Source organism: Helicoverpa zea, chromosome 15, assembly GCF_022581195.2.
Source record: "Helicoverpa zea isolate HzStark_Cry1AcR chromosome 15, ilHelZeax1.1, whole genome shotgun sequence".
Classification (NCBI taxonomy): domain Eukaryota; kingdom Metazoa; phylum Arthropoda; class Insecta; order Lepidoptera; family Noctuidae; genus Helicoverpa; species Helicoverpa zea.
Genome location: NC_061466.1, coordinates 4,808,893 through 4,836,791, shown reverse-complemented (window position 1 = coordinate 4,836,791; position 27,899 = coordinate 4,808,893). Strand labels below are relative to the sequence as shown.

The window sequence follows — 27,899 nt, the reverse complement described above, 5'->3', positions numbered from 1 at the left end:
ATAGAAAGTCAATATGTTTGAAGAAGTCGCGTTTGTGGCCACAATAAATTCTATTATGGGTTTGAAAATGATTTTACAAATATGACAATTCAGAGCTTGTAGCAATTTCTTTGTACCGAGAAAGTCGTACACGATCTACCCTTCATTATAGGACAAATAATTTACCTTAAATATTCGCTTATCTTTCTAAACAGGGGTGACAAATTTGTTTTATGTCGTAAGAGGCACTTTGCAGTTATCATTTTAATTGTTCATAAGCGATTGAAGTTGGTCTTAAAAAATTAAGTCCTAGAATGTAGGAGCTTCAAACGTAACATACCATTTCTAGCGGTGGGTGTCATTTTCGTCGGAGTGTAAATGAATTAAGAGAATAAAAAGGCTTCAATGGCATAGATTTTGAATCACAAACCCCGATATTTGTGTCAGCGATTTGGTATTCTATGAATAGAGTTTAATTCAAATAGTTGTAAATGGGATTTTACAGATGAGAATGCAAAATGTTCCTGTAGATTTTTGTTTTAGAGACCGATTTTTATTAAACATATTTTATTTAAAACATTGCATGCTCGATGGAACAACATAAATACGACTATTGAATCGCCTTTGATCTGTTTTAAATAAAGAAGTAGTAAAATATTAAAAAAATCCCCTAATATTTTCGAATCAGAAATGTCGCATTTCAATGAATTCCAAATTCATAGAAAATATTATATTCTAAAATTTTTACAGCAGTTTTTTTTATTGCACAGTCTGCTTAAAGATTCCATTTTCATATTTGCATTTTAACGATCACGAGTAGGTAGTTTTTGCCGAGACAACTTATTTTCATATTTAATATTTAAGATACAAAAATTAATACAGTATTTTATTATACTGTCATGCATCTAACGCCAATCGTAAAAATGTTAAAATATTTACTTTTATATGAATGTCTGATGAAATTGTGTTGGATATTCATAAAATGCACCACAGAGAAAAAATCCAAATTAATGTTTGAACTGATATTTTCATTCCCAGTTGAGTTTTAATTATTCTATCTAAATTAATTATTGACTGAACAGCTGTCATTGGGTATGTGCTATACATAAAACTAAAAGTCACCTTCGTTTTCACAGCTTAAAAGATTCACTGCTGGACAAAGGCCTACTCAAAGCTGGGGGGATTTGCCCATACTCACCACATAGGACATGCTTGTAGGTGCTCTTAGAATCCTAATACAATTATAAAAACTAGGACTTTTAAATAAGTTACAGAATAAATTAATATGTGCCATCCCGAGTATAAATAGTTCTAGTCGACAACCATTAATCTTTCTTAATGATAATGGTGTTTGGAACAAAAGATATTTATTTGTTACTAGAATACGGTACACCACGGTGTAAGTTAGTCTGCGGTATAGATCCATCCTTTGCGTTTCCACGCGATTTCCGACATTACTAAGTTGGACGATTTGGGTCCGGTGTCATTTATCAAGCGACCACGATAAATTCGTTTCACGATTAAAAAGCCGAAAGCTTTGTCAGTTTTAAACGATATTGTAGATAGTAGGATCTAAAGTATGTTAGATTTCATGGTTTCCTAACTATCCTCTGGGTAGTTACAAGTTTTTGGAATTAATTTACCGGTTGTTTATATCTTTCTGCTTTCAATCATAATTTACAAGGTAACCAGTTAAACACACAAATATATATCTAAAACACGGTCAGTCAAAAAACATTACAAAGTCGACTTTCTAAAAAACTATTAATAAAAACATTTGGGTAAGCGCTGAATCCAGTGAAACAAACATTTCGTTTTTGCTACCTAAGTCTTACGTTCCATGAAAAAAATATCAAATTGTTGGTAAACCAGCTTTGGCTCATAGCCAGTGCTGAGCTGAAAGAAATGATATAAGTTGGAAGAAACCTGAGCCACTTGTAACTTGAACCGCCAGTAGGCTATCAAATGTAACAGATTGTCACTTTGACAGATTCTTTTTTTAAGAACATCTTTAAAATTGGGACTCTGCTATGAATCAAAGATCCCTTATCATAAGTGAAAGAGGTCAGTAGAAAAAATATGATGATTTAAAGGAAAGGATTACGACGATAACTGCTTCTATATAATATCAAAAATAAACCGGCCAAGTGCGAGTCGGACTCGCGCACCGAGGGTTCCGTACAAATCCATGCATCCAAATTAAAATTCCATGGAGACGAATGTCCAGGATCGTTTGAAAAATATAAAAAAAGCAGTTTCAGAGGATTGTACAGGTTGCAATGCTAGTTTTTTTTGTTAAAGACTTTTCATAAAGAAGGAAGATGCTAATTCGGATGACCAGGATCTGATGAGGATCTGGAAACCCTGAGAAATCGAGGGCAACTCTTGAATATTGTAGGCACGCATCGAGTCAAAACCAGACATGTGAGTGTATTTTTGAGGGTACTGGTAAACAGTGAAGGTTTGGAGCTGATTTGATTATGGAGACTACAGAGAGTCGAGGGAACTCCTGAACGGTATGTTGCAACTACCACGTGTTTGGGCTTATTTTATTTGTATTGGCGAAGACTTTCCACATAGACAGGTTTGACTGCCATTGTGGGATCGATAGCAAAGATCAGATATAGTTACGGGAATTCCTTTACAATTTATAACGTAACCTTGTGTTGGAGCTTATTTTATTTAAGGTGATGATAATTCACTACTAATGGGATCTTTTATTTTTGAGGGATTAATCACCTAACGAGCATCAGTTTCAGGTTTTTTTCGAAACTGCCTGACGACTTATAACTGTCGAATTGTAACTACGACTACTAGAGAGTAGGATTCAGGGCTGCTGGCTTTACGTTTCTGGAGCCTTGACAAAAGTGTAATTCTGTCCCTTTCTTTGTTTTATAAAGTCGGCTTTATTTTATTTTGTAGCATTTTACAAACAAATCCAACTTCAAACATATAAAAAAGCAACAAGAAAACAAAAGCAAGAAAAAAATTAAAAAGATGTTAGGTGCATCGGTCTAGAAGTCGGTGTCTAGAGGATGCATCTATATTTATTTAACCACCGAGATCTAGACCGATGCATATAAACAGTTTTCTTGTTGTTTTTAGAAGTTGTTTTTTTTTTGTAAAAAGTTTTTATTTTTAACTTTTGTGAAAAGTCCTCGTCAATACGAATAATATAAGCCCAAACACGACGTAACTAAAACATACCGTTGAGGAGTTCTCTCGACTTTCTCACGTCTCCATCATCAGGTAAGCTCTAACTTCCTAACCTTCACTCTTTGATAGTCACCAGACATACATCTGAGAATCAAGTTTTAATCCTATGGGCCTACAATTTCTGATAGTTGCCCTCGATTTCTCAGGATTTCCGTCATCAGATCCTGACCTGATGACATTGGAAATAAACGGCGAGTATACTCTTTCACTACAAAGAAATGATTTCTCAAATCCGTCAAACTTGGTTGTTTAAATTCCCCATTGAAATGAGGAAAATATTTGATGTTTACACCTGATTTTCTCTAGATTCCCATGGTTCACATTGATGCGACTAATGCCATAGTAAATCAGAGCCTTTATCACGACACTGCGCTATATTTCGTTCGTATCCGCCGTGGGTATGGTTTCCATACTAAGGTGCCCAATGACCTTTGAATGATTTAAAATTTTTTACAGTTTAGAGTTTGTAATATTTTATGTAACTTCAAATTTATCATTTTCGCAATTTTTCCTTTATCTGTACTATATAACGTTGCTTCTTGGCGAATTTCAAGATTCTGAGTTCACGGGAAGTACCTTGTAGGTTTTGATTCCCTAGCGTGTGACGGAAATTCGTCTAAGGTGTCGGTATAACCGCTGTATCTTTTGATCGCGTTAACTTAGAAGTTTGATTTTTTCACTGCCTAAAGAGACAATAGACTTAGGTATTTGGTATAAATTTCAATTTGATACCTTTATTCGTTCGTGAGAAATAAGGTAGTAAGTTACATTTTATTAAAATATTTTTTTTTATATTATATAACTAAAAAAATGAGATTTTCGAAATTTTTCCTATATTTGCATTATATGACAATGCTTCATGCCAAATTTCAAGGCTCTGAGTTTACGGGAAGTATCCTGTAGGTTTTGATTCCTTTGCGAGTGTCGAAAATTTGCTGAAAATATCGACATAATCGGCTGTATCTTTTGATTGGCTTGGCTTAGAAGTTTGATATTTTCACAGCTTAAAGGGACAACAGACCTGAGTATTTCATGTGAATTTCAGCTTGATGCGTCCACGTGTTCTTGAGATAAAGGGTCTTGACAGACAGACAGACAGACAGACAGACAGACAGACAGACAGACAGACGGACAACAAAGTGATCCTATAAGGGTTCCGTTTTTTTATTTCGAGGTACGGAACCCTAATTATTGCGTCAGTGACCTTCTCTGGATTCACTATTGTATATCTCCGTGTGGTACGCACCTTTTCTCACTTGACTTGTCACAACTTACGGCTTCACAATTCGACATTTAACTTACATTTTTATACCACCAACACAATACTTTCGCAAAAATATTGGCGGCTTTTCTTTCTTAACATGTTCCTCTGTTTAATCGTGTGTCCGAAATCACATTGGAGTTATGAAATAGCAACGAAGGGAATCGGCCTGGAAGCATATATCGCTAGTCTAATTTGAATAGGCCGGGAGGGTCAGACCTCTCTCACTTGACTGAGGGTCGACAATGACACATAAATTACTACTTTATATGTCCGGCCACTCTGTATCTACGTTCAACGATGCCAGAAACCTTTAGAAATATGTAGGTAAGTGAAATTCTGGGGAAGGGTAGCACAATTATTTAGATGAAGCTGAGCTTTTGACTAGTAAAAGTAATGACTAATGGCTCGCAGTTGGGAAATGGCTGCTTTATCTAAACGTAGCCAGAAGGATTTATATTTAGATTTTACTTTATGGACAAAGCTGTGTTAACTTTTTGGCCTTTTCATGAAATCTATTTTACTTTCTGAAATGTGTGAACTCAGCGTTACAACCAAGATAAAAACACAAAACAATCACCAATTTCCATACACTAGAAATGCTTTTCATAACATGTACTATCTTAACATATACGTCGTTAACTTTCCAATTCAATTCTGAATATCATTCTTACAAATCTAATAATCCCCGCGGAAATCGGCCTCCCATCCCTGTCATGAGTCGCTCGGAATTTCAAACATGGCTACCGAATTTAGACGAGGAACAATCCTACTATAATCGCCTATGCTACACCGTTTTCCAATTGATTTAGGAGTTGCGTAGTTATCGGGATTAGTATACGTATTACGTATTTGGTTTAAATATACGTGGGTGATAGGGAATTTAAATTAATAACATTGTCAACAAAGAATATATTTATGTAAGTAGGCATGTGAAGACAATTTCATTCGAATAATATAAAATAAAAAGTTGGGTTCCAATTTTGAAAACAGTATTGCTTCAAAATTCAACGCGATTAAAGATTCCATTTTTAAATAAATAGAATAGTTCATTTTTAAATAAATAAATAGATTATGGTTCTTATTTAAAATATGTTTACACAATTATTATAGTAGATTTTATATTTTTATAATAGAGATAATAGTTTATGGAACCGCACGCATTGCGGTTGTCTACTAAGATTAGGCGCCATTGCGCGAAAATCATAAAAGCGTGCAAATATTTTTCCATTCCTATCTTTTAATATGACTGTTTGTCTCTGTGTATCTACCGACCGTAATAAATGAAAATGAATATTGTGAACCAGGTAATATATTGAATACCTATTTATACTATTGCTATATGTTCAGTTTATTAGTTCTCAACATTCGAAACAGTAGCCGTGGCGGGATTCCAAAGTTCAGACTTAGCACAATTAATTTTATACATTTTCGAAAATTAGTACCTATGTACGTGTTTACTTATTTACATTTTCAAATTAATTTAGGTTATTATATCATGTATTTTCTTCGTCCACAGTAATAAAAAGCAACATGAGGCATCAGACAACATTGCCTATCACGAAAGTGGGGCCCACCGCATCATTGCGGGATGCTGAGCCGGACTTCATAGGGCCTATAGAAAATGTCACCGTGGCGCTTGGCAGGGAGGCTGTTCTTACCTGCTCGGTGTCTGACCTTGGAGATTATAAGGTGAGCAATAATAATGTATTACAGTTTTTGTCACACATTAACGAAGTTATGACGTTAGTCATTATACATATGATAGTGTTTTGTCCATACATGTTCCCAACATCGGAGTGGTATTAACTATTTGATAAAAGCTGTACCTCTACATAGTGTTGTCATTGCACTTGCTTTATATATTTTTCAATTGTTTATTGTTGTGAGCCGTGAAATCCTAGGTAGCTACACCTAATTGCTCTCGCAATTTTTTATTTTGAAGTACACCCAGGTCTGCTAATAAAGTCTATTTCTGTCATCTCCAAGAAAATTAGCTCAATTTACCGTCAAGACTCGATGGCTACTAAAAGCCTGTCTTTTGTAATCAGTGAAGCATTCTTAAGATAACGCTAATGGTTTTGACCTTCATAAAAGATTTATATTCCTGGTATCAGAATTAATATTATTGTTGATTTTCAAATAACGGAATAGAGTGAACAAGGTACTCGTAAAAATACGAATTTGTGTTTGAATGAAGAGAGAGACTTTACTTATTTTCTTTATGTTCGTGTGAAGTTTTTCTTACCTACAAGTTTCCCTCATAACCTATTTCAACAACAACAACGTATGATTACACAAAAACCTTTACGACTAGAGTGGTTCAAGACATAATAATTCGCCGAACTCCTAAAACGCAAGTTTCTCTGCTCCAATCTGAAGTCTAGATTATAACGTAAGCTTCACCAGTCGTAAAATAAGCATCAACAAAATTCCGTTGCCTAAGCGAGCACTAAAATTTGATCTCGTACATTTTGTATCCCTTCTTTGAGGTAATAAAATATATTACATAGGGAATAAGATACCTTTGAGAAGCTTACTGAAGTTTGTCTTCCTCGAGAGCTGATTCCTTGACGTTATCAGAACCCGTTTGGTAACCAGAGCTTAACACCGTCAACTTTAAGGTCACTCTGACTTTACTTAAGAGGTTTATACCAAAGTTGCTCTCTTAAAACTTTAATGAAATATGTTCACTTGTTTAAACTATGAGCGCGCTAGTTTCGCAACTATAAAATTAAACTCTGCGCAATTGCTTCACGAAAGTACCACTTTAAACACTGAAAATAAGACTGTTTTGCTATCTAACATACTTCGAGTGTAAGTTATGATGTGTAAGTCAAAATCCAGTAATATGAATGGCCAATCTCCGTTTGTTGAAAAGAAAATTAATGGTGTTTCAATCCGAAACACTTAGAAACATTTATCTGTGTGAATTCACCATTCATGACGTGTTTTTGCCGAGCAATAGTGGTCCGTAAATAACCCTCGTTTATCGAGGATCCATTTAGTGTCCTCGCTCATGAAAAACGAGCTCTTTTCCTTTTAGAAGCAATCGATCAATTGCAATGTCATTTAAACAGAAGCGTACGTTTGATCCTCCTGTCTCATCGGATGGGGCCTCAACTTTATTTTTATCATCGACTCAAATGGCTTTGCGAAATTCTAGGAACTATTTTAAATTGCCATTTTGTGGACGTTTATGATGGAAAATGAATTACAGTGTGTTCTTCGAAGACTGCTCTAAAGGGATACCACCTTTGTTTTTGTCTTTGTTTTTGTTATGATATTTCCTTACGCATCATTTGCAAAAGCCATATTACGTGACAAGATATTGCACCTATTTTCTTAAGGTAACGAAATATTTTCGAGACACTGAGCATGACGGAAATATTGAAACACTCTTCTTCCTCGATATTGCTGGTGTTTTTTAATCTTACTTAGTGATCTCATGTCAGCCCTGTGACGTCACAGTCCCCGATGTCACACACGTTGTTTCGAAACCATTCATCCAGATCATTGGTTTTGTGTGAATCACAAACGAGGAAGGAAATATCTGAGTAAATAAGGGCATTTACTCATTGTCATGTAATACGTATTTACTATAAGTACTAGGGGACTTTGAGTTGTAGATACAATTCTGTTTTATTATTTGCCACAATTCGTTGATATAAAAATAAAGCTGCGTCTATTTTTATGATTCCCCGTCGTGTTGATGTTGTTATTTTTCATGAGGGTACGAACTTTTCATTGTTTATGTGTTCATTGTATATAGACAAATATTTATTGGACACCGGATATAATTTTATTATTACATTTATCACAAAAAACAAAGATTTTTCGATGATACAGACTCATTTTAGAGATTTATTTGATTTTATAATGTATTGATCAGCACACACTAGTATTCGTTTATGTCCGTCAAATAATTTTACCAAGATAGCGAAGCAAAAAGTCCACTTTTTCCGGCCTTGTTATCAACATTTTAGAGATGTAATAGAACTGAATAAAGGCCCTTTAATTTCCGAGGGTCTTTACAAGGACCTTGTAACTTTAGTAGGTCATAGTAATAACTGTAAGCAAAACGGTAATTGTAAATCAGGCGGGGATGTATACTCGTAAATGAGCGTGCAAATTCTGTCGTCTGCCCCAATTTGTTCCCAATCCCGTGCCCGGGACTCGGCCTGGTCCCGTGCCCATCCAACCGTCAAATTCATTTGCATTTCACCGGAGCGTTATCTCATTACGATTTGCTGATTTCTCCTCCTGCTGATCAACTGTGTAAGAATTCATAAGTCGTTCGTAAAACATCGTATTTATAAAATTGTTGTGACAGCGGCGGTACATATTTATGGGATTTATTATCGATTCTTGAAGCTTTGAGGCTGTAGTGCCTTTTGTTAATAAATGAGCTGAGTTTAATTAAGCTGTAATGTAACTACATTTTAAATTCATCAATATTGGTCAATTTCACGTAATATCTTTTACTTGATGTAACTCGCAAAATTATCCAGTCATCTACCTAATTACAAGAAGTTTGAAAAATTACTTTTTTTATAAAAAAAGAACAGTTCAGGCGTAGATAGTCAAGAATTTTCATTTAAGCCTTTTAACCTCTCGAGGGGTTGCCGACCCCTAAGCCTGGCAGTTTTTCGACGTATCCCTGCCTCTTCATTTTATCTTCATAATGCCTGAGACTGCATAAATTTTAGACTGTTATTCTTAACTTTATAACAAACGTTTAGATTAAAACAATGCCTTCCACAAATCCTTCTGGCTGGATCTACCTAAGAATGTGTTAAAAGCCTTTAGAAATGTACTTATTTCTCGAGATATTTACTTACATATTTCGAGTGTGTCGTTCACAATCACATTAAAAGAAAAACGTTAATATATGTCGATTTGCACAAAATACGTAAAAATAGGAAAATGATTTTTTCTAACAAAGTAAATAGAATAAAAACGTGCGAAAATTCGAACACCATATAATAGTCAGTCTTAACAAATAACTCAAATTCTCCCTTGAAAACTGACAGCTGTCAACTGATCAAAACATTTGATACTCCTAACTTTATCTCTGCTTTACACATGATGTTGTAAATTATAAAAACGAAAAATGACTCCTGTGGTTAAACCACTGAATGGATTAGGTTATTTTTTTTTTATAATTCGACATAGAATATCATAAAGTATTATGTAGTTGGATTTAATGTGATTAGGTACAATACACCCGATATGTTAGAAAATGAGTAGGTAAGTCTAAATTTTCGAAGATCATAAGTCGGAATTATGCTGAATAAGTGTTTTCAAAATCTAAAATAGTAAATTGAATACCTACAACAGATTGTCGAATGCTTTAATATTTCTCTTAGAGAAACTGCATAATTATGTTGTTAATATGAATATGTAGGAATGCATTATACTGTATCGTTCTTTAACATCAGCAGATGTTACAAAGTCTAGCAAAATAGGTCAGTGGTTTACGTGCTACAAACTTGCAAGATAATGTTATTGTAATCGTACAACTTACACTACGTGTGAAAACCTCTTATTAAGGGTTTGTTTTTTTTTAAAAAAAAAAGGTACAGGAAAAAAATCGTTAACTTATAAAAAATTGGTTTTGATAGTTATATAAAAATTAAAAGTGATTATTCTAGAGATAACTGTTTATACAGGGACTATTCTGCATTCTTGCAATTAAAAAGTATGATATATTTTATTTAATTGTCAGTTAACAATTGCGAGACCAGTACATTTGTTTTGATGTCAACAGCCAAAAAAAGAAACCAAACAAATGTAAAATGGAAATTCGTCTCAATAAAAATATTTTTCAATTCTCAGTATTGTTATAAGTTGACAATTTAGTTATTCAACATTTCTATCGTGTTATTTACCTAAGCAATTTCAACGCAATCAGTTGAAAGAAAATTACTTCCATTAAATAAATAGTGAGTCTGGCGTGGTCACTTAAAAGTACACTTAAATTACTCACTGTAGCCGGCAGTGGTAGAAACAGTAGATTATCTCAACGGAGAAAGTACTCGGTTTGTATTTCTGTTCCAAAAGTGAGCCAAGCATAATCTTAATATGTACTTGATTATACTGCATTCATTTCAATGTAAGGCTGTGCATGTGCATATCTAGGAATGCAGGATTTTTTTGAGTTTCTATAAGACTTTCCGACTTGCCACATAAAGAGTTGGTACATAGGTACATAAAGTGCTGTAAAGTAATGGACATAGGTGAGCTTTAGTCATTAAAAGTCTGATACTCTCGCTGCACACATATTGAAATGAGATGTTTACTAATTTAAATAATGAAAAAAACGTTGTGCATACATGGTAGGTACACTTGTAAGCCCTCTCAGCACGTCTGGTGCGAACGAAGCTTTATGCAAAAGGTTTAGTACAAAGGCACATTAATCTATTCAATCGTTTCTTTGTCTTCTTTCTGAGTTCTTAGGTAACCAATCGTTTATTGATCACGATTATTTCTATACTAAAAACGTTCTGAGTGTTAATCATACAAATTTGGTATGCCATGAAAATTCACTTTATGTATGTCTTCGACGAAATGATAATCCGTATAATCTAAAATAAATGAAGCCATAACTTAACTTATCTTTCTTGTATATTTCATAACAGAAAACGAACTTAAAACTTTACTACTCAGCTTAAATTTTCAAAAGAGATAATTCTTTAAAACCTAAGTTCTCTGAAACCGTTAATCGACTTTCCATGTTCGACCTAATCCTCTTGAAAGTTCATAAGTCAACGGGGAATCAATAAATCCGCATATTCTGAGGTAGTGAGATCAGCCTTTTTCCTTCACAAAGAGATTGGCAGCGTTTGCAATTTCTCCCACAAGCTAGCTAGCCGACTCATCAGGATTTAAAACTGCCTCTATATAAAACCTTTTAGCTACAAACTAAGCTGATATATTTACATAGTGTGTCTTCTTAGTTTAGGTAAAATATTAATTTTCTTTTGTTCTTTATGAATATATTGGTACACAAACATAAAAACTGTTCTTCAAAACATAATAGTTAAACCACGTGCGAGAGATTTTGCGTTTAATTTATATTTTTTATTTAGAAAATTACTGTGTATAATTAATTAATGCTTGAAGAAGTTTTTTACCAACCTCATCATTAATTAATGCCATCCTCGTAACCGCGTGTTGAATCTCTATGTACGCAACTACGCATTACCACCGTAAAACCATTTATTTTCTTTTAAATGATCTACAGGTATATTTTACTGATATCTTATTTACTCAGGCAGCTCAAACAGCAAAATATATGTACATGTTTACTTATGTAAATGGGAGTGTATCAACAAAAAGAGCTGAAGCAATATAGAAATATGATTTATCTGTTTACGTATCGATTTCACGCTTGCTTGAAGTAAATAACTTACTACAGATAAATAATATTACATAAGCGCCTAACTTAACGTGTTTACAATAATATGATGTTTGCCTAAATATGTAAAAAGTTCCGTAGATATCGGTGAGACACCCAAAACTAGAACTTTTATGGTTTCCTTCTATTATTATATTCCATATCAAAAAGTTTATCGAACAGAAAACATTTTAAGCTTCTTATAAGGTATATTGTTCTACTTAAGAGACGAAACAATTCCTTGAATAGAATATGAAAAGTCGATTGCTATGACCTAAAGGGTTCTTGAAGCTAATATAAAGTTATAAACTCTTATGTTCCCTCTAGTATTAAATCCAAAATTCATGAATGCATTATCGTAAACAGGTGCAACTCACATACCTATATTACATGCATAGCTTATAGGAGAATAGAATATTACTGTTCACAAGATTATCAGTATGTAACAATCCTGATATCACTTATCACGTTCCACAGTCTTATTAGAACAATACACCCGGACTGCTGACACTTTGTATTAATTATAATTAGAGGAACAATATGTGCTGCTAGCCATTAATTAGTAAACTGACACTATACTATGTTGTTGATACAATACGTACTATTAACGCACTATCATTATTGATGTGTACACCGTGATGATAGTTAGATAATAGTTTAATTGTATTTATAGTACAATCAAGGTGATTAGGATAATTTAGTAGCAATAACCGATGATTTTCGATAATTTATTGAAATGATAATTGCGTGTAAACTGTCCGAGTTGTTTGAAAATAAGCTGAATTGGTATATTATAATGTGCATAGAATTTAGGCCAGAGATAAACAGTTTTACTGCGACATTTTAAAGTATTTTTAAATCCTTCACGTATTAGTTATTTTCGTATCTAAAACTTGCCACCAATGTTAGATAGTTGTATCGTCGCTTGTCTATAAATAGCAGTATAATTTAGTCCCAGCAGAAATAGTTCCGTAACTTAATTTAGGAGTTCTGCACTTTAGATATTGAAGACTAATAGCTGTGGCTTCACCACCATTCTGTAATAATATTTTATGAAAGTTAAAATTACCGCTTCGAGAAAATAAGTTTCCTTGACGTTTTTGTTGGCAGTTGTTAAAAGTTTCTAGTTGATCAATAATGAGATTCAAGACCGAAGTTGTAAGGAAAATTTGTTGTTACAATGATAAAAATAAAAGTAGTCTTCTTTTCAAGCAGTACCATTATTCTAAGAATAAATAGAGTAAAGGTTAAAATATCTCATGCATAAGTATTCGGACAGTTTACACATAAGTTTTAATAAAAAAATAAAATATACCCACAAAGATTTTTATACCTTGACTTCACTCAATTCATGTTTTATCGGCAATCCATCGCTCCACATCAGTGCTGTTCATGTCGAAAATATCCTTTTAGAATAACCGAATGGGTACCTAAAAACCGAACAAAACAAATTCCAATACTGGTTAGCGAATAAAAATAACAAATGTCTATCTGTAGGAAATAATAAATCACATAGCAAAAAAAGGGCTTGCGAGATTATGCGAATTTACGTATTGAATATTCAGCCGAGGGCACTTTCGCAATCATGACGGAATTGTGGAAATACAGAGCACATTTTTCGAATCGAGCGATCAAGATACGTATATTTAAAAAAAATCTAAATACTTGCATTGTTCGCGGTTACTAGCTTTTGTTAAGCCGCGTACGCACGTACGAACAAATTTGTTGCGTTACATGATATGCAACAACTTGGTTCGCACGTGCGTACCACTATCGAACATCGAACACTCTGTTCGTCAAACATGTTCGCGGCGATCCTTGTAGTGTGTTCTGTATGGACGGTGTTCGAAGCGCTTTAATAACTTCACAATCGACCACTTCCAACGGCGCCGTCATGGCTACTAAGATAGAGTTCACGACTGTTGTTCGCGAACTCGACTCGAACTAGGTTTGCGTTCGTGTTCGAATATGCCGTCCATACGTACGAACCAAATGTTCGGGTCTGGTGTTTGTGTTCGCTATGTTCGTGTTCGTACGTGCGTACGCGCCTTTAAAGGTAACTTCTATGATTTTCTGTTGTACCCGTACTTTAGAGGTTTCCAATACGGCTGAGTATCGGTAATTGATATTGGCCGGTCGATACGTGTGGGTATCATAAGGATTTAATTTTCTTTTGAGTTTTAAGCCTTGTCGACGCGCCATTGTTCAGACTTTCGACGTTATATTGGTATAGATACAATATCTAGAATATTTTGAATGTCAAGAAGTATATTACTAGTTTACGGGCCGTGTATGAACAGTATTTTAGCCGTCACTTTGCATGAAATGCTATAGTTCGGCCATTCAGAGAATGCGTTCCTGACACGTCGCGATTGAACTGACGACGTAACTTTGCAATGGCGTTGCAGTTACGATAAAAATATTTTTGCTGGTTGTTTACCGTTTTAACAATTGAGGAGCATTAAAACAACATTATTATATCAATAATCAATGAATGTAGTTACGTCGTCAGTTCAATCGCGACGTGTCAGGAACGCATTCTCTGAATGGCCGAACTATAGTAACAGATTTTTTCTAGCCAAACAATATTTGACCACTAAAGTAGTGCAGTTACCCATATGGTTGTTTAATATTGACTACCATTAATTTCAGTATTGTATAAAAAAGATATTATACCTTTTTATAAGGTAGTTTCATACATATTCTGAGTATTTGTAAGAGCTGATCCTAAAAATATTAAATCTAATCCCGGCCTTAGCGAACCTGAATCATAATAAGTAATATAAAGATTATTTATGGCTTCCGTAACTCCAAGAAGATTGAGTTCCAAAAAGATTAGATATTAAAATGATGGCGGATCCATTTCTATCAAAATAAGCTTCCCAGTACGGGTGTCAAACATTAATGGTAAGGTAAATAGACGTGACAGGCATTTACAGGCGATATTTCATGGTGTGAAAGGTACTTACCTGGATTTTTATCAAGTTTTTTTTGGAAGGTTAAATTATGGACCACCAAAACGAACGAACGAAAAAAAAGCATATTTTTATTCTAGTGTTAGGAAATGCAGGCTTGATATAGGGGTTATTTTGTTACTACAGTACCTTACCGAATTTTATACATGTTATTTAATACGAGGACTCTCACTTTATAGAACATCCACTCTTTTTCACTTCAGGCTCCAAAACTGTATATGAAAACCGTCTAGAAAACTAACTTGTTAATAAAATCCCGAGTCTAAAAGTCAACGTATTAAACCAGCAAATAAAATAAACACTATATTACAAGCATTTAAAATAAGGTCTCAATATCTAAGCTAATATTTTTTATCAGCGAAATCTTTCCGCTTCTGATCGACCGCCATAAGTTTCCTTCTTCAAATCAGATAATATTGGATTAAAATGTGCCGAACAAATACAAAGTGCGGCGGTAAAATGATTTTCCTTTTTGTGCCATCTTCCTTTTGTACCCTACGGTTTGTGTTTAACGTAATTTCACTTGATTTCTAACCTTTTTCTTAAAAGAATTCACTTCATTTTACTTTCACTTTGCTACTTGTACCACTTTGTGAGTACAAGTTTTCTTTTGATTACGGGGTTGGCGCCCCTGGCGTAGGCTATTATTGTTTTACAGTAACATTGTGTGTTTAATTATACTCTCATTTGCTTAATATTTATTGTATTCAAGCGCTACACATTGTATTACGATGTTTTGTTTTCAAGCGCTTTGAGAATTACGCACTTTTAATGTTTTGCAGATTGTTGGTGAATAACTACATGTTCTGTGGCTTTCTCCACGCAGTGTAAATTGTTTTACATCAAAATAAAATGATTATTGGTCAATGATACCCAGAACCACATTAAAGCGGTTTTTCTTTGGAATTTCAAAGCGAAAATCAAATAATTTTCAACAAATAATTTTTAGTAATGGAATTCCAAAGAAAAAGCGCTTTAATGTATCATTCATATAAACACATATGTTCTTAAATATGCGTGATATATCATACAGAAGAAATTCCATTTCTTATATTCCCGATCGTCGTTTGAACCCTTGACTTGCCCCGTCACGGGTGAACTACGTTGGTTTCAGTTCAATAAAGATGTGATTCGTGCAAATATTAGAAATAAGATTTTATATACATACATATATGTACGGTAATACGAAAGGATCTGAAAGTTTCAATTTTATTCTTATACCTAACTTTATAAAGGTGAAGACTATTCACATTGTCAAAAAAAAAAACAACGAATATAAAAAGCGCTTGTGAACCGTTTATTCACAATTTGCAGTGAGTGTACAAAGACAGTGCTTGTATCCTCATTGGTTGAGATTTATCTCTTGTCTTACACTCCAAATAACCAGTTAATATTAATTTATAAATATTCTAGATGTTAAGGCCTTAACAGAGGCACAAAATCAGCCAGGCATTAAGACTATGTTCGCCGAATCTCGTTTTCAACCTCGTTGGCTTTCGTTAATCCTTCCAAATAAAGCCTACAAAGGCAAGTGAAGCTTACTTAGTGGCATTCAATGTTTTTATTTTTTATACCTAATTCATATAATATTACTCATTTACACATTGAGAAAAAATCCATGAGCTTCTTTTGTTTACTGCAACTGTTGTAGGTACAAATAATTTTGTTTCCTAGATTCGTTTTGAATATTGTTGTGCAAATTTATTTGTGTATCAAAGTGCAGCAATTACATACCTATGTCTTTATGAGTTATGTCTTTTTATTTCTGTTTAAGATTTCTACTAACGTATACCTTTTGTCGGGAACCACAGAGCAGCAAGCCCCGTTCTGTATTCCCTCAATAAACATTCTCAATTTTCTCACCAGGTGGCGTGGATCCGCGCCGATGACCAGACGATCTTAACTCTTCACAATCGCCTGGTGACGCACAGCTCCCGGTATGCCGTCATCAACGACTCGCCCAGGTCCTGGCAGCTGCACATCCGACCCCTGAAGGTGGAAGACAGGGGCTGCTATATGTGCCAGATTAATACCAGTACTATGAAGAAGCAGATTGGATGCGTTGATGTTTTAGGTAAGCTATAATATTCAATGAAGCAAACTTAAAGGTTTTGAAATATCGTTATTTACTATTTAAGTATTTAAAATCTTTAAAAAGGTATGTTGAGATTATGGTAAACATTAAACTGTTCGTACGTAGCTACTTACTTGAAAGTGGTCACGATCTACAAATAGTCGACACTCAGGGTATTTCTGAATTTAATTCCACATTTGAATTGCTCAGATCGGTCCAAGTGTTATTAAATAGTATGGAGTTTCTCAGTAGCAGTCTGAAATAGGGCACTGTGCTTCATCCATAGCAATAAATAAGTTTGCTATTCAGGGGTCGGCCATTAGATAGAATTAAAGAGGTAAACATGTGTGTTTTTAAAGGTTTTCTTAAAAAAAAAACCGGACGCTCGGACCACAACCGCTGATCGAAGTAAAACTTGCACAATATAAAACAAGCTATTACTAAAAATAGCTTTAAAAATTAGAACTTAACTACTGCTAAACTAACCCAATTTCTTAAACTGCACTAAAACAGAAACTTTCCAAATAAAGTGGTGCCACAAAATTATATGACATACTGTTTGTCCAACCACTTGTTTTTATATGTTTTTGCTGCTTTAGTGGAAAAAATTCTAGTATTTTTCCAGAGGAAAACCGTATTGGAGCAAAATGTGAGCTTTGAATGGCGTCTGGTCAGCCATTAGGCGGCCGTTCATTGTAACATAGCAGCGATACGTTCTCAGAAATATTTACCCCGAAATGGAGAACTGAAATAAACGGTAAATGTGAAAGATAATACCATTTTACTGATAAATAAAACAGATTGGTTGTTTTTAAATGTTATTGTGGCTTGAAATTTTTCTTTTATAAAGTTTTATGATGACAATAGCAAGGATAATTATGTCTTCTACAGCGAGACTATTTTTAAATTGGTTTTTCTAGCACATAATAACATAATAGCAAAATGCTGCAAATATCCCATTTTACTCCACTAACTGAAACAACTTTTTCTCAGTACTTATTCTTTCGAAGGATTACAAAGACGTGATATGAAATCCAAAGAAAGTACCTCACAGTCACATTCACGTAAAATGAAATTTCTAACAACAAGAGGTAAGTTTACACAGAACCCCAATTTGTCATAAAAATAAATTTTACAGCGCAAAGCTTCAATTTCTCACAAACACTTGGAAGTAAGTTAATTGTACGCAAGAGACAAAAACATGATGATATTTTTAAGTTTCACACGAGCAGAATAGCAGAAACAGAGGGAACTATTCTGGAATTAAAGTTAGAACATCTATTGCACAAAGTGCGCAGAACAAATTATGCACCGTCGCTGCGCTTTCTTAAATTGTTTTTGTTTTCTGTTCCTTTCTTTCTCGCCTGGTCGTTTGTGCTGTTCATTTGTAGTTGCTCGTTTCGTGGCTTTCACCTAAAAAGAGTTCCCGCAAAGGCTACATGATAAGATTTCTTCGGAAGTAATAAAAATTATCGTAACGTGATGTTATAGCTTCAAGTTTTATTGATGTATGTTTAGGGTCCTCGTGCGAGAGCTGTCTTATCATTTAAAGTTCCTCGTTTTTGTACGAAGTTTCCATGTGTTACATTTCAGAACTCGTACCTAAAGGTTTTTCTCGTGTATATTTGAAGACATAGTACTCTAGTTTATAGGAAGAACCCAATAGGAAACATTTTATTGTACTAATACATTTCTGAAGACAGTACGAGCTTGTAACTCAATCATCTACCAGGTTTTCTTGAGACACCCAACAAAAACTTGCTTGAGAACCTTCACTCATACAGACTTATACTAAAAGTAGTAATAAACGCCTTCCTCTCTTCTAACTATTTTGCTGTGCCCATCAGGGTCCATAATTGTGACTACCTCTATTATTTTATATTTTCCACCAAATGTACATTATGGAATGCAATAAATGATATGTTATGATATGATATTTTTGCTTGTCTAGCCATACGTGTAAAAATGCTCATGGAAGATTGGAAAAGCTCAGTTCTTGGATTTGTGACAGACGTTTAAACGGTAGACAAGAGAAAATCGTTGAAACTTCCCGAACAACGCAAAAGTTGGTACCTTGATGTAGTTCCCATACGTGATAACAAATCACTTTATATCTATTGTTTTAGAAACTCAAATATACCCTTTGTTCAGCTGAATATTTACGAGGTGGAGTACCGTTGTTCGTTTTGCTGTTATAGCTGAGCGTAATACTAGGTAAAGCCTTTACGACATGTGACAACTATAGGCCGGTTTTTTCTTTTTAAAAAAATAAATGATTTCTAAAAGTCTTTTTTATTCTAAATCACTCTGATGCCACATTCCATTAAAAGGACATTTAAATAAAGCTCCAGCATCTAGTGTTTCAGGCAGGATCAATCCATACATTAAGCGCTTGAAACGGGGCTTTACTCCAAATATTTGGTGCCTAAAAATAGTAAATCGAAACGAATAGTTAAAATAAAAAACCGGCCAAGTGCGAGTCGGACTCGTGCACGAAGGGTTCCGTAAATTACAGTTAAATCAACCTATCTCAAAAACTATAAGAGATACTTTGATCAAACCAAAAATCGTTGAAAGAGTTAATTAGCATGCATCACCTCTATTTTTTTTAGAATTTTATACCCCGTAGTTATAAAAATAGAGGGGGGGGGACATACTTTTTACGACTTTGAGAGCTGATATCTCAAAAACCGTTCACTTTAAGAAAAATGTTTTTTAGAAAACTTTATATCATTTTAAAAGACCTTTCCATTGATACCCCACACGGGTATGTACATCGAAAAAAAAAATTTCATCCCTCAGTTACATGTATGGGGGGCCCCACCCCCAATTCTTTTTTTTACTATTTAGTGTCATATTTTTGTAGCGGTTCATACAACACATATTCCCATCAAATTTCATCACTGTAGTACTTATAGTTTCCGAGTAAATCGGCTGTGACAGACGGACAGACGGACAGACGGACAGACGGACATGACGAAACTATAAGGGTTCCGTTTTTGCCATTTTGGCTACGGAACCCTAAAAACGAGTAGATAGCTGTTCGGAACGCTTGAATGTTCCCTGAGGGTTGTCAGCGGCCCAGCACGTAGGCTAATAGCGTGCCCCCACGTCGCGTCGCCTGCATCGACTGTTTTGTTCAGTTGTTCCCAGGACTAGTGATTTACAGTCCGCACATTTTGTTCGTGAGCGGATTGGGGTCAATAGTACAAGTTTCTGGGGCTTGATCGACGGTCCGCGTTTTGTTTACGAATTTTAGACAATACTTGTTTTGGAGTATGGAATTTGTTTTCTTTTACTTTTTATTTTCTGCGGTTGGTGAGTGCTCTTGTTTTCGGTTGTTTTTGTTTTATTTGCTTTCCATGTTTTCGTGCTGAGTAATAAAGTTTATAACAAGGATCAGTACTACCATAGTCTGTATAAATACCTTTTATTAGCCATATAGATGACAAATTGAGGGTACTATACAATAAGCCAAGCGATTCCGTTTGAGCTCCAGCTTTCAAGCACAGAAAAACATGTTTTTCTTCAACTTTGTTATTGAACGATGTTCTCAAAATATTTTCCGTTCACCGCAAAACCAGAGCGAAGCTGGGATACTATCAAAACTTGTTTATACCGGTCGCTTTAATACACGAACGTCAACTAAAGTTCGCCCGTTTGCACAGTGAGTTAACACGCGAAATTATGTTCAATAATCCTCTATCAAAGTCACATACTTAGTATGTAAGTGCTATAGTATAATGTTAAGTTCATAAAGGCGATAGTGACGTACGTGGCTTGCCGAACTTTACTGAGACGTGACTATTACGTATAAATGAATATATTATGTTGATATACGTATAAGTTTCTCTCGCGATAAGTCTGTGTATGATTTCCGAAAGTATTATAGCGTTGTCTGTTATTTCGTGTGTAAGTTTATGACGTCCTGAAGTATTGATATGAATAAAATATCCACATGCTTATACTTATACAATTTCTTATAAAAAATGTAATTCTAAAGTATTTTTGTGAATGGTAAACGTGAAATTCTCTTTATATAAAATTTTCCCACATTATCTTTAAGATACCTAACACAAATATACTAAAAGCCAAAACTTTTAAAATATCTCGAGTATAAGACTTTCCATATATCAAATAGATGATGTAGAATATTACTCGGCAGGAATATTCTGAACCTAAACTACTTTTCCTAATTTACGAGATATCCCTCGAGTTCACAGATGGGTAAATAACGAAGGTACCTTTTGTAAGAAGTAAGCTTTTTTTTAAGTAAGCTTGTCTTAACTTATAGACATAAGGATTTTCTTTTCAAAGTTTGTTTAAATAAATTCGGATATTACTTCTCATCATCCTCCGAGCCTTTTCCCAACTATGTTGGGGTCGGCTTCCAGTCTAACCGGATTCAGCTGAGTACCAGTGCTTTACAAGAAGCGACTGCCTATCTGATCTCCTCAACCCAGTTACCCAGGCAACCCGATACCCCTTGATTAGACTGGTGTCAGACTTACTGGCGTCTGACTACCCGTAACGACTGCCAAGGATGTTCAATGACAGCCGGGACCTACAGTTTAACGTGCCATCCGAAACACAGTCATTTGGTGTCTAAGGTATACTTAGAAAGTACATACAAACTTAGAAAAGTTGCATTGGTACTTGCCTGACTTGGAATCGAACCCGCGCCCTCATACTCGAGAGGTTGGTTCTTTGCCCACTAGGCCACCACGACTTTTTTTTTGATATTACTTCTGTGAAAGTATATTGATTATTTTGAAAAAGAAAAAAATAATAAGTATAAAAAGGTATTTTTTGAGTACTTTTTGTGGACTATACATATAGAGTTATTTAAATTTTGCTGCAAATCGACTAGGTACGGGATCTTTTGTGTTGTTGTCAGCTGTCAATTTTCAGAGGAAAATAACATCTTTATATTACTGTCAACTGCACCAAACAACGGCCAGACCATTATAATTAAAAAAATTGAATACATGACTTAAAAATACAGATTTAAAATCATGATCGGTAAATTGTTTTCAGCTAATGTATTTTAATGGCCGACAACATCATGGAAGTTTCAAATTGTAAATAAAAGGTTTTTACCGCACACATCGCTTTAATTAATTTAAATCGTTTCATAATAACCTGTGTTGTGAGTGCATGAAGTAAGTACATACATACATTACAGACAGATGCTTACATAATGGGTTGATACACTGGAATGGAAAACTTTGAAATGTTTGATTATCATTATCATCGTCAAAGGTAATGTGATACAATAAGTGGAATTGATTTGATTATTTATCTATAGTGTTTTATCATATTCAAATTATAATAACCCTTCCAAGTTTACATGGAACAAACAGTTTCTAAATGCAGAAATTATACTTAAAGTCTGACTAAGATATAGGTGTTTGAGCAAACAGCTGCTCGAAAGGGTAGGAGAGTGATAAGGTGAAATAATTTGGAAACTTTGATACCGCCCTATTTATCAGGAAAAAGTATTTTTTTCCCTCGATGCGGAACTTCTTATTTATTTACTTCCTCTACATTAAATTTTCTACGCGAACATCAAATCCCTTATCCTTTTCTTCATGCTCATGGGAATCACAACATGATGGAACCTGCTTCCGTTCGATTCAACTTTTTATAAGAAAAACTGGCGAAATAAAGTTGGGCATTATTTTACTTTCATAATTTATTCTCTTTCCCTACTGAAATAACAAACCTTTGTATTAAGATTACGTTTCTAATAAGATTGGTCTAAGTATCTATTTTTATTACAATCGTCCACACTTTTCCTTGTAGTAAAAATATTTAATTACTCATTTTTATTTTACTGGTTTGACAATAGCTGACTACATATTTACCTACTTATGATTTTTTGTTGCAACTTCATATCAGACTATACTGAACGAAAGATAACTAATTCCAATAAACGTTAAACAAATAGTCATCATTTCATCAATACCATACACTTTTAGTGAACTACGAATCAGTTCACTTTTGCGTAACAACATTTTCACAGAAAGGATAGCACAACATCAGCACTAGTAATAGAGTCAGTAATTAGAGCACTTATGCGGATTTTGGGCTGCTACCGAGAATATCATAATCCACAAACCGTGAAACACTGTTTGATTTAGGAATAGAACATTCCAACATTCACAATTGTGATAGTCATGTATGGATTCCCTTTGTTAATGATATTCCGAAATTAATTTTCCAATTTTGTTCCCCAGTGCCTCCAAATATTGTGGATGAGGGTACGAGTGGGGATCTAGTTTCCCGGGAAGGTCAGGATGTCAGCCTTTCCTGCAAAGCTGAAGGTAGACCTCTCCCAAGAATTCTCTGGCGAAGAGAAGATGGAGCCAACATACAGTTGAGGAATGAAGCTGGAGAGCTTCGGAAAGGTAAGCCAAGATTTTGATGCTTATAACATATCACAATTTTAACCTTAATGTTTAAAAGTTTTTGGGATAATGACCGGAATATAATTTCGATGTGCCAAAAATAGGTACAAAAATAGGCCAAAAATAGGTGTTTTACACAAAAGAAAATGTTGTCCTAACAAGTCTTTATAAGCTTTTAAAGATACGGCATTAAAGCCCAAGATCTGAATGAAACCCTTAAAGTTAAGTAAAACTTCGTTCTAGATCTTCTATATTTATGTGCCCTTTGGGAGAAAATATCAACAAAAACAAGATTTTCGAGTTCACGGAAATAAAGTAAGTGAACTCGATGTAATATTAGAAGTATTATCGTGATGTATTATTGAAAGAGTGTCCTTCGAGGATTTTCCTTAAAAAGTATTAGATTTTCCGGCTTTATGATGCGGAGGAGAATTGATTAATTTTTTGTCGAGTCTTTTGATACGAAATTATACTTTTTTTCTTTGTACTGGATAAAATGTGCTGCTATTAAATAACAGTCTATCCTGTACCTAATATTAAACAATCTTAAATGTATATATTTGGTAATCACTAACAAGCAGATAATAATAAAGTCTGTAAGATATTTAAAAATGAGAAAGGAAAGTATGTATTTTTTTCTGCCTGTCGACATCTCCAAAGTGCCTGACATGCTCTTATTCATCCAAATATAGGTACTACATTCTTAGAGGTATCTTAAGAAGTATGAGCAAGAACCTAGCACATTGAACTTACACCGTAATAAATAGTAACACGCCCCTAATTCCTTTCCCAAGCCATATACTCTTCCTTTTTGCAGTTCATTTTAATGGTTTAGTTTCTACCTAACGATGGAAAGGCTTTTGTGCAGAGAAGCTTAAGAAGACTGATTGCAGCTAAACGTCATCTAAAATTGTTATCTCTTGCTTTCGGTAGAATTTATTAGCACAATCCTCGGACGGTTGCTTTTAATTACCTATGCAGTAAAAAGGGTAATTTAATAAAAGAAAAGGAAATGAGGCAGTGGATTTTTTTAATCTACAGCATCAATTTTTTTAACATTTGACTGTGATTTTTTCAAGATTTTCACATTGAATTATTTCATGCCTAAAATAATTCAATAAGGTATAGATTTAAATCTTTTATCAACCCAAATCGATGTAGCCATTTCAGCACAGACTTGCCTTTGTACTCAAAATCTGTAGTAAGAATAGGTTATCCCTTGAACTAGTTTGCTCAAATTCACAGTTAGAATATTCCCCAGTCCTTATTGTGACAAAGACTACCTAGTTGAGAAAACGTGTTACGTACTACGCTTCGTAGAATCGATTCCTGCAAGGAGCTATGTAGATGTATGGCCTACAGAGAGTTGCTGCCTGTCTTGGTACCTACTCGAATATATGGACTTTGAATATACAAACTTACCTACTATCGTACTGTCTTACTATTTCTTCCACCTGCGTGCGGCACTGTAACAATTTTATTGAGTTGAATGAATACAGATCCTATTCATCAATATATAAGCAACACCATATTCAATACATTATAAATTTTGGAAATGCGCTCGAGTATCAGATCTATAATATTATTGCATTAGTACTAGTGCTGTTACAACGAATAGCCTTTTCCAAACTGAAAACAGCTTGCACAGAAACCTCTGCATCAAAATACAAAATTTAAAAAGCACACTAAAAATTTAAGGCTTAATTACTCAGAAGGCGCAGTGTTTTGCAGTAAAAACGCTATAAGACTAAATAAGACTGGTGGACGAGCCAGTTAACTGCAGTACTTCCAAACAAGTACACGATTGAAGCAATTAAGCTTGTTCCTACAAAAAAGTTTGTTAACTTTTTTTTTTTCTTTTTTTTTGTGAAGAGTCTTTAACTTGCTCGGATGAGGTAGATAGATACTCAATAAAGAATTCGAATTAGACTAGTTGTCCAACTTGTTGATTGAAAAAGGACTTTATTCAAATTCTGGGACATTGAGTTAGACTTATTAAAGTTTTAAATTGAATAAAAGCCTACAATTAGACTAAATTAAATTTAAATGTTTTAAGAAACCTCCACTCGAAAAGTCTAGGGTAGACAAGTCAAGCCATCTTTTTTGTATCACAATTTGTATTTGAATTTAATCCAAGCAAGTACGAATACTCATGTGCGAAGGCATTGACCGATGTAGGAAAACAAAGGAACGGTGCAATGGTTTGCGGTATCGCCTAGACGAGAAGTCGTTAAGGGACTTTATTGCAAAATCGATAACTTAACATGTCTTTCAATACGAATGTCAAGAAAGGTTATAGTTAGTCCCCTTGAAACAACATTACATGCGTATTAATTAACTGGTCTCCGAGCACCTTTATGGGCGGTTTACATATAAAATCGAATATTGTGTGACAATATCCTAAAATTATGATAAGCGTAACAACTTCACCCTTAAGTTAAAACCGTGTAAAGATCCCCAAAATACAAGTCCCAAAGGTAGTTGAAAAAGATGAAATACAGGAAAATCGGAAGGGTTTTAATCTAAAGTAAGTATGAGATATTCCAGTGGGTATTCAAGGGGTTCTTCCAGCGAATAAAAGATGTTTCATTTTGTTAGGAAGTTTAGAAAATTAGGGAAATATGTTCTGAATAATGTTTCATTAGTAAGAGTGTGCTATTAGTTGTTTCTTATTTATTATATATCTTATATTGTTTCTCATCAATTAGAATACAATATAATTTCCGGTTTCTCAGTAAATACCTTTCTTGATTTATCTTGAATTTATTTATATTATGAAAGGAAACTTAAACTACCGAATAGGTTAGCAGAAACCAGTCATTAGTGTGACCAAAATATTTACATAGAAACATGTAGTTATAGACACGTTTAAATATGTTTACTTATCTTTATTACGTAGTGTTTACCAACTTAAAGTAAACACGGAAACACGACTATCTATGAATTATTCTACAGATATTTAGCTTGTTACTTTGAATTAAGTTTCAAACATATTTCACTGCTTCCGGTTACGAGTGGACGGAAGTTAAACTTTCTAAAGTGACCGATTTAAAGTTTTCGTTGACTGAACTTTTCATTTTATTAATGTTTGTCTTCTTCATGTTATATTTTATTATGCTGGGAGTTCGTCTTTTGTCTTTATATGGATCTTTTTGCTTTATAAGAGATTGTCTTTCTTGCTCGATTTTCAGTTACTAGTCATGCATTTCTTTTGTTCTTCAATATTCCTGTGTGAAATATTACCGCATCTCTTTGTGTTTTTGCTACCTATTACCTGCTTTATTTTTTTGTTTGTCAGCACAGTCAGTGCCGTTACCCGTGTTGGGCTTTCAATCCAATGAAGCTAATTAATTGATGATGTTTTATAAACTAAAGAAATCATAATATCTTTAAATAGAATCATGGAAGTAGAATAACTTACGACGGAAAAATATAAAGTTCCTTCACTTATTTGACCACATATGTTTCAGTTTTTCAGGGATTGGGTTTGGATCTTTTAATTTTTTAAACACTAACATATAACCTTTTGTTCGCAGTGGACATGTTCATGGGGCCTAGCCTGAACCTGTCCAAAGTGGAGCGTCGCCAAATGGGCGCGTACCTCTGCATCGCTTCCAACGACGTGCCTCCGTCCGTCAGCAAGAGAATAATGCTTAGCGTTACTTGTAAGTATAAAGCAGCTTTACTTATGTATAGGATTAAATCTTCTTTTGGTAGGAAATCATCAAATAATTTGTGTCTCTTATTGACTAAAACCCAGCGTTCCCTCGTAAGTCCTATATGTACCAGGGCCACGGTAACTCTTTCGAACAATCCCGCAGCCCCGGCACGGTTTGGCCCTGGTAGCCTCACTGGAGATGAGATGGAACCTGGAAAAGGACTTTGGCTACTTTTTAGCTAGTTACTTACTTGATGAATACTCAATTTATACAAGATCCACAGAGCTCCAAGATGTATGTCAACAGGGATATGCAGCGGAATTCCGAGGAATACCTATTGAGTTAACGTGTATCACATATCCAATAACAATTTCTAAGTAGGGACGTTTTATTACAGGATCTTGTGAATTGAGTGATGAAATAATGTACAAAGCAACTTGTTAAAACAATTTTAAAAACACTGCTTACGTTGGGCTATGATTGGTGATACTCGCAGATTTGTGTTGTGATAGTTTAGCTATTCATTGCTATAAACGCGCTGAAAGCACCCGAGTATATTGTGTAGCACATCGGTGAAAATGTTAAATTCAAAACACTTTCACCGATATGCTCTTTTCTGACACGTTACTTTTCTGTAGAATCCAAAACAGGTGTTTCACAAATTCGCAATCCAATAAACGAAATTTTAAGCTGCAATTCAGAAGTTTATTGTTTCAACAAATTTTATCGGACGCAAGAGAGAAATTCACAGGTTCTAAATAAACGCCTGTTAAATTCTGCCTACCTTTTAGTTATCAATACCTACCTACGTTTTACTTTCTATCCTCTATAAATTCACTATTTAGCTCGTTACATCTCAGCTTTAACGATGCAAAAAGGTGTTGACTGCATTTATACTGCATGATAATATATATAGGTATTATTTC

General features: G+C 34.4%; 1 protein-coding gene across 1 annotated transcript in view; it reads left to right on the top strand.

Moving 5' to 3' along the window:
* LOC124636994 (lachesin-like) overlaps window positions 1-27,899 on the top strand; it is an 82,263-nt gene that overhangs the window by 40,143 nt on the left and 14,221 nt on the right. Inside the window, exons 3-6 of the mRNA XM_047173294.1 lie at window positions 5,976-6,148; window positions 16,697-16,904; window positions 23,144-23,314; window positions 26,851-26,979. Coding sequence (XP_047029250.1) covers window positions 5,976-6,148; window positions 16,697-16,904; window positions 23,144-23,314; window positions 26,851-26,979 — 681 coding nt within the window. The remainder of the gene's footprint in view (window positions 1-5,975; window positions 6,149-16,696; window positions 16,905-23,143; window positions 23,315-26,850; window positions 26,980-27,899) is intronic.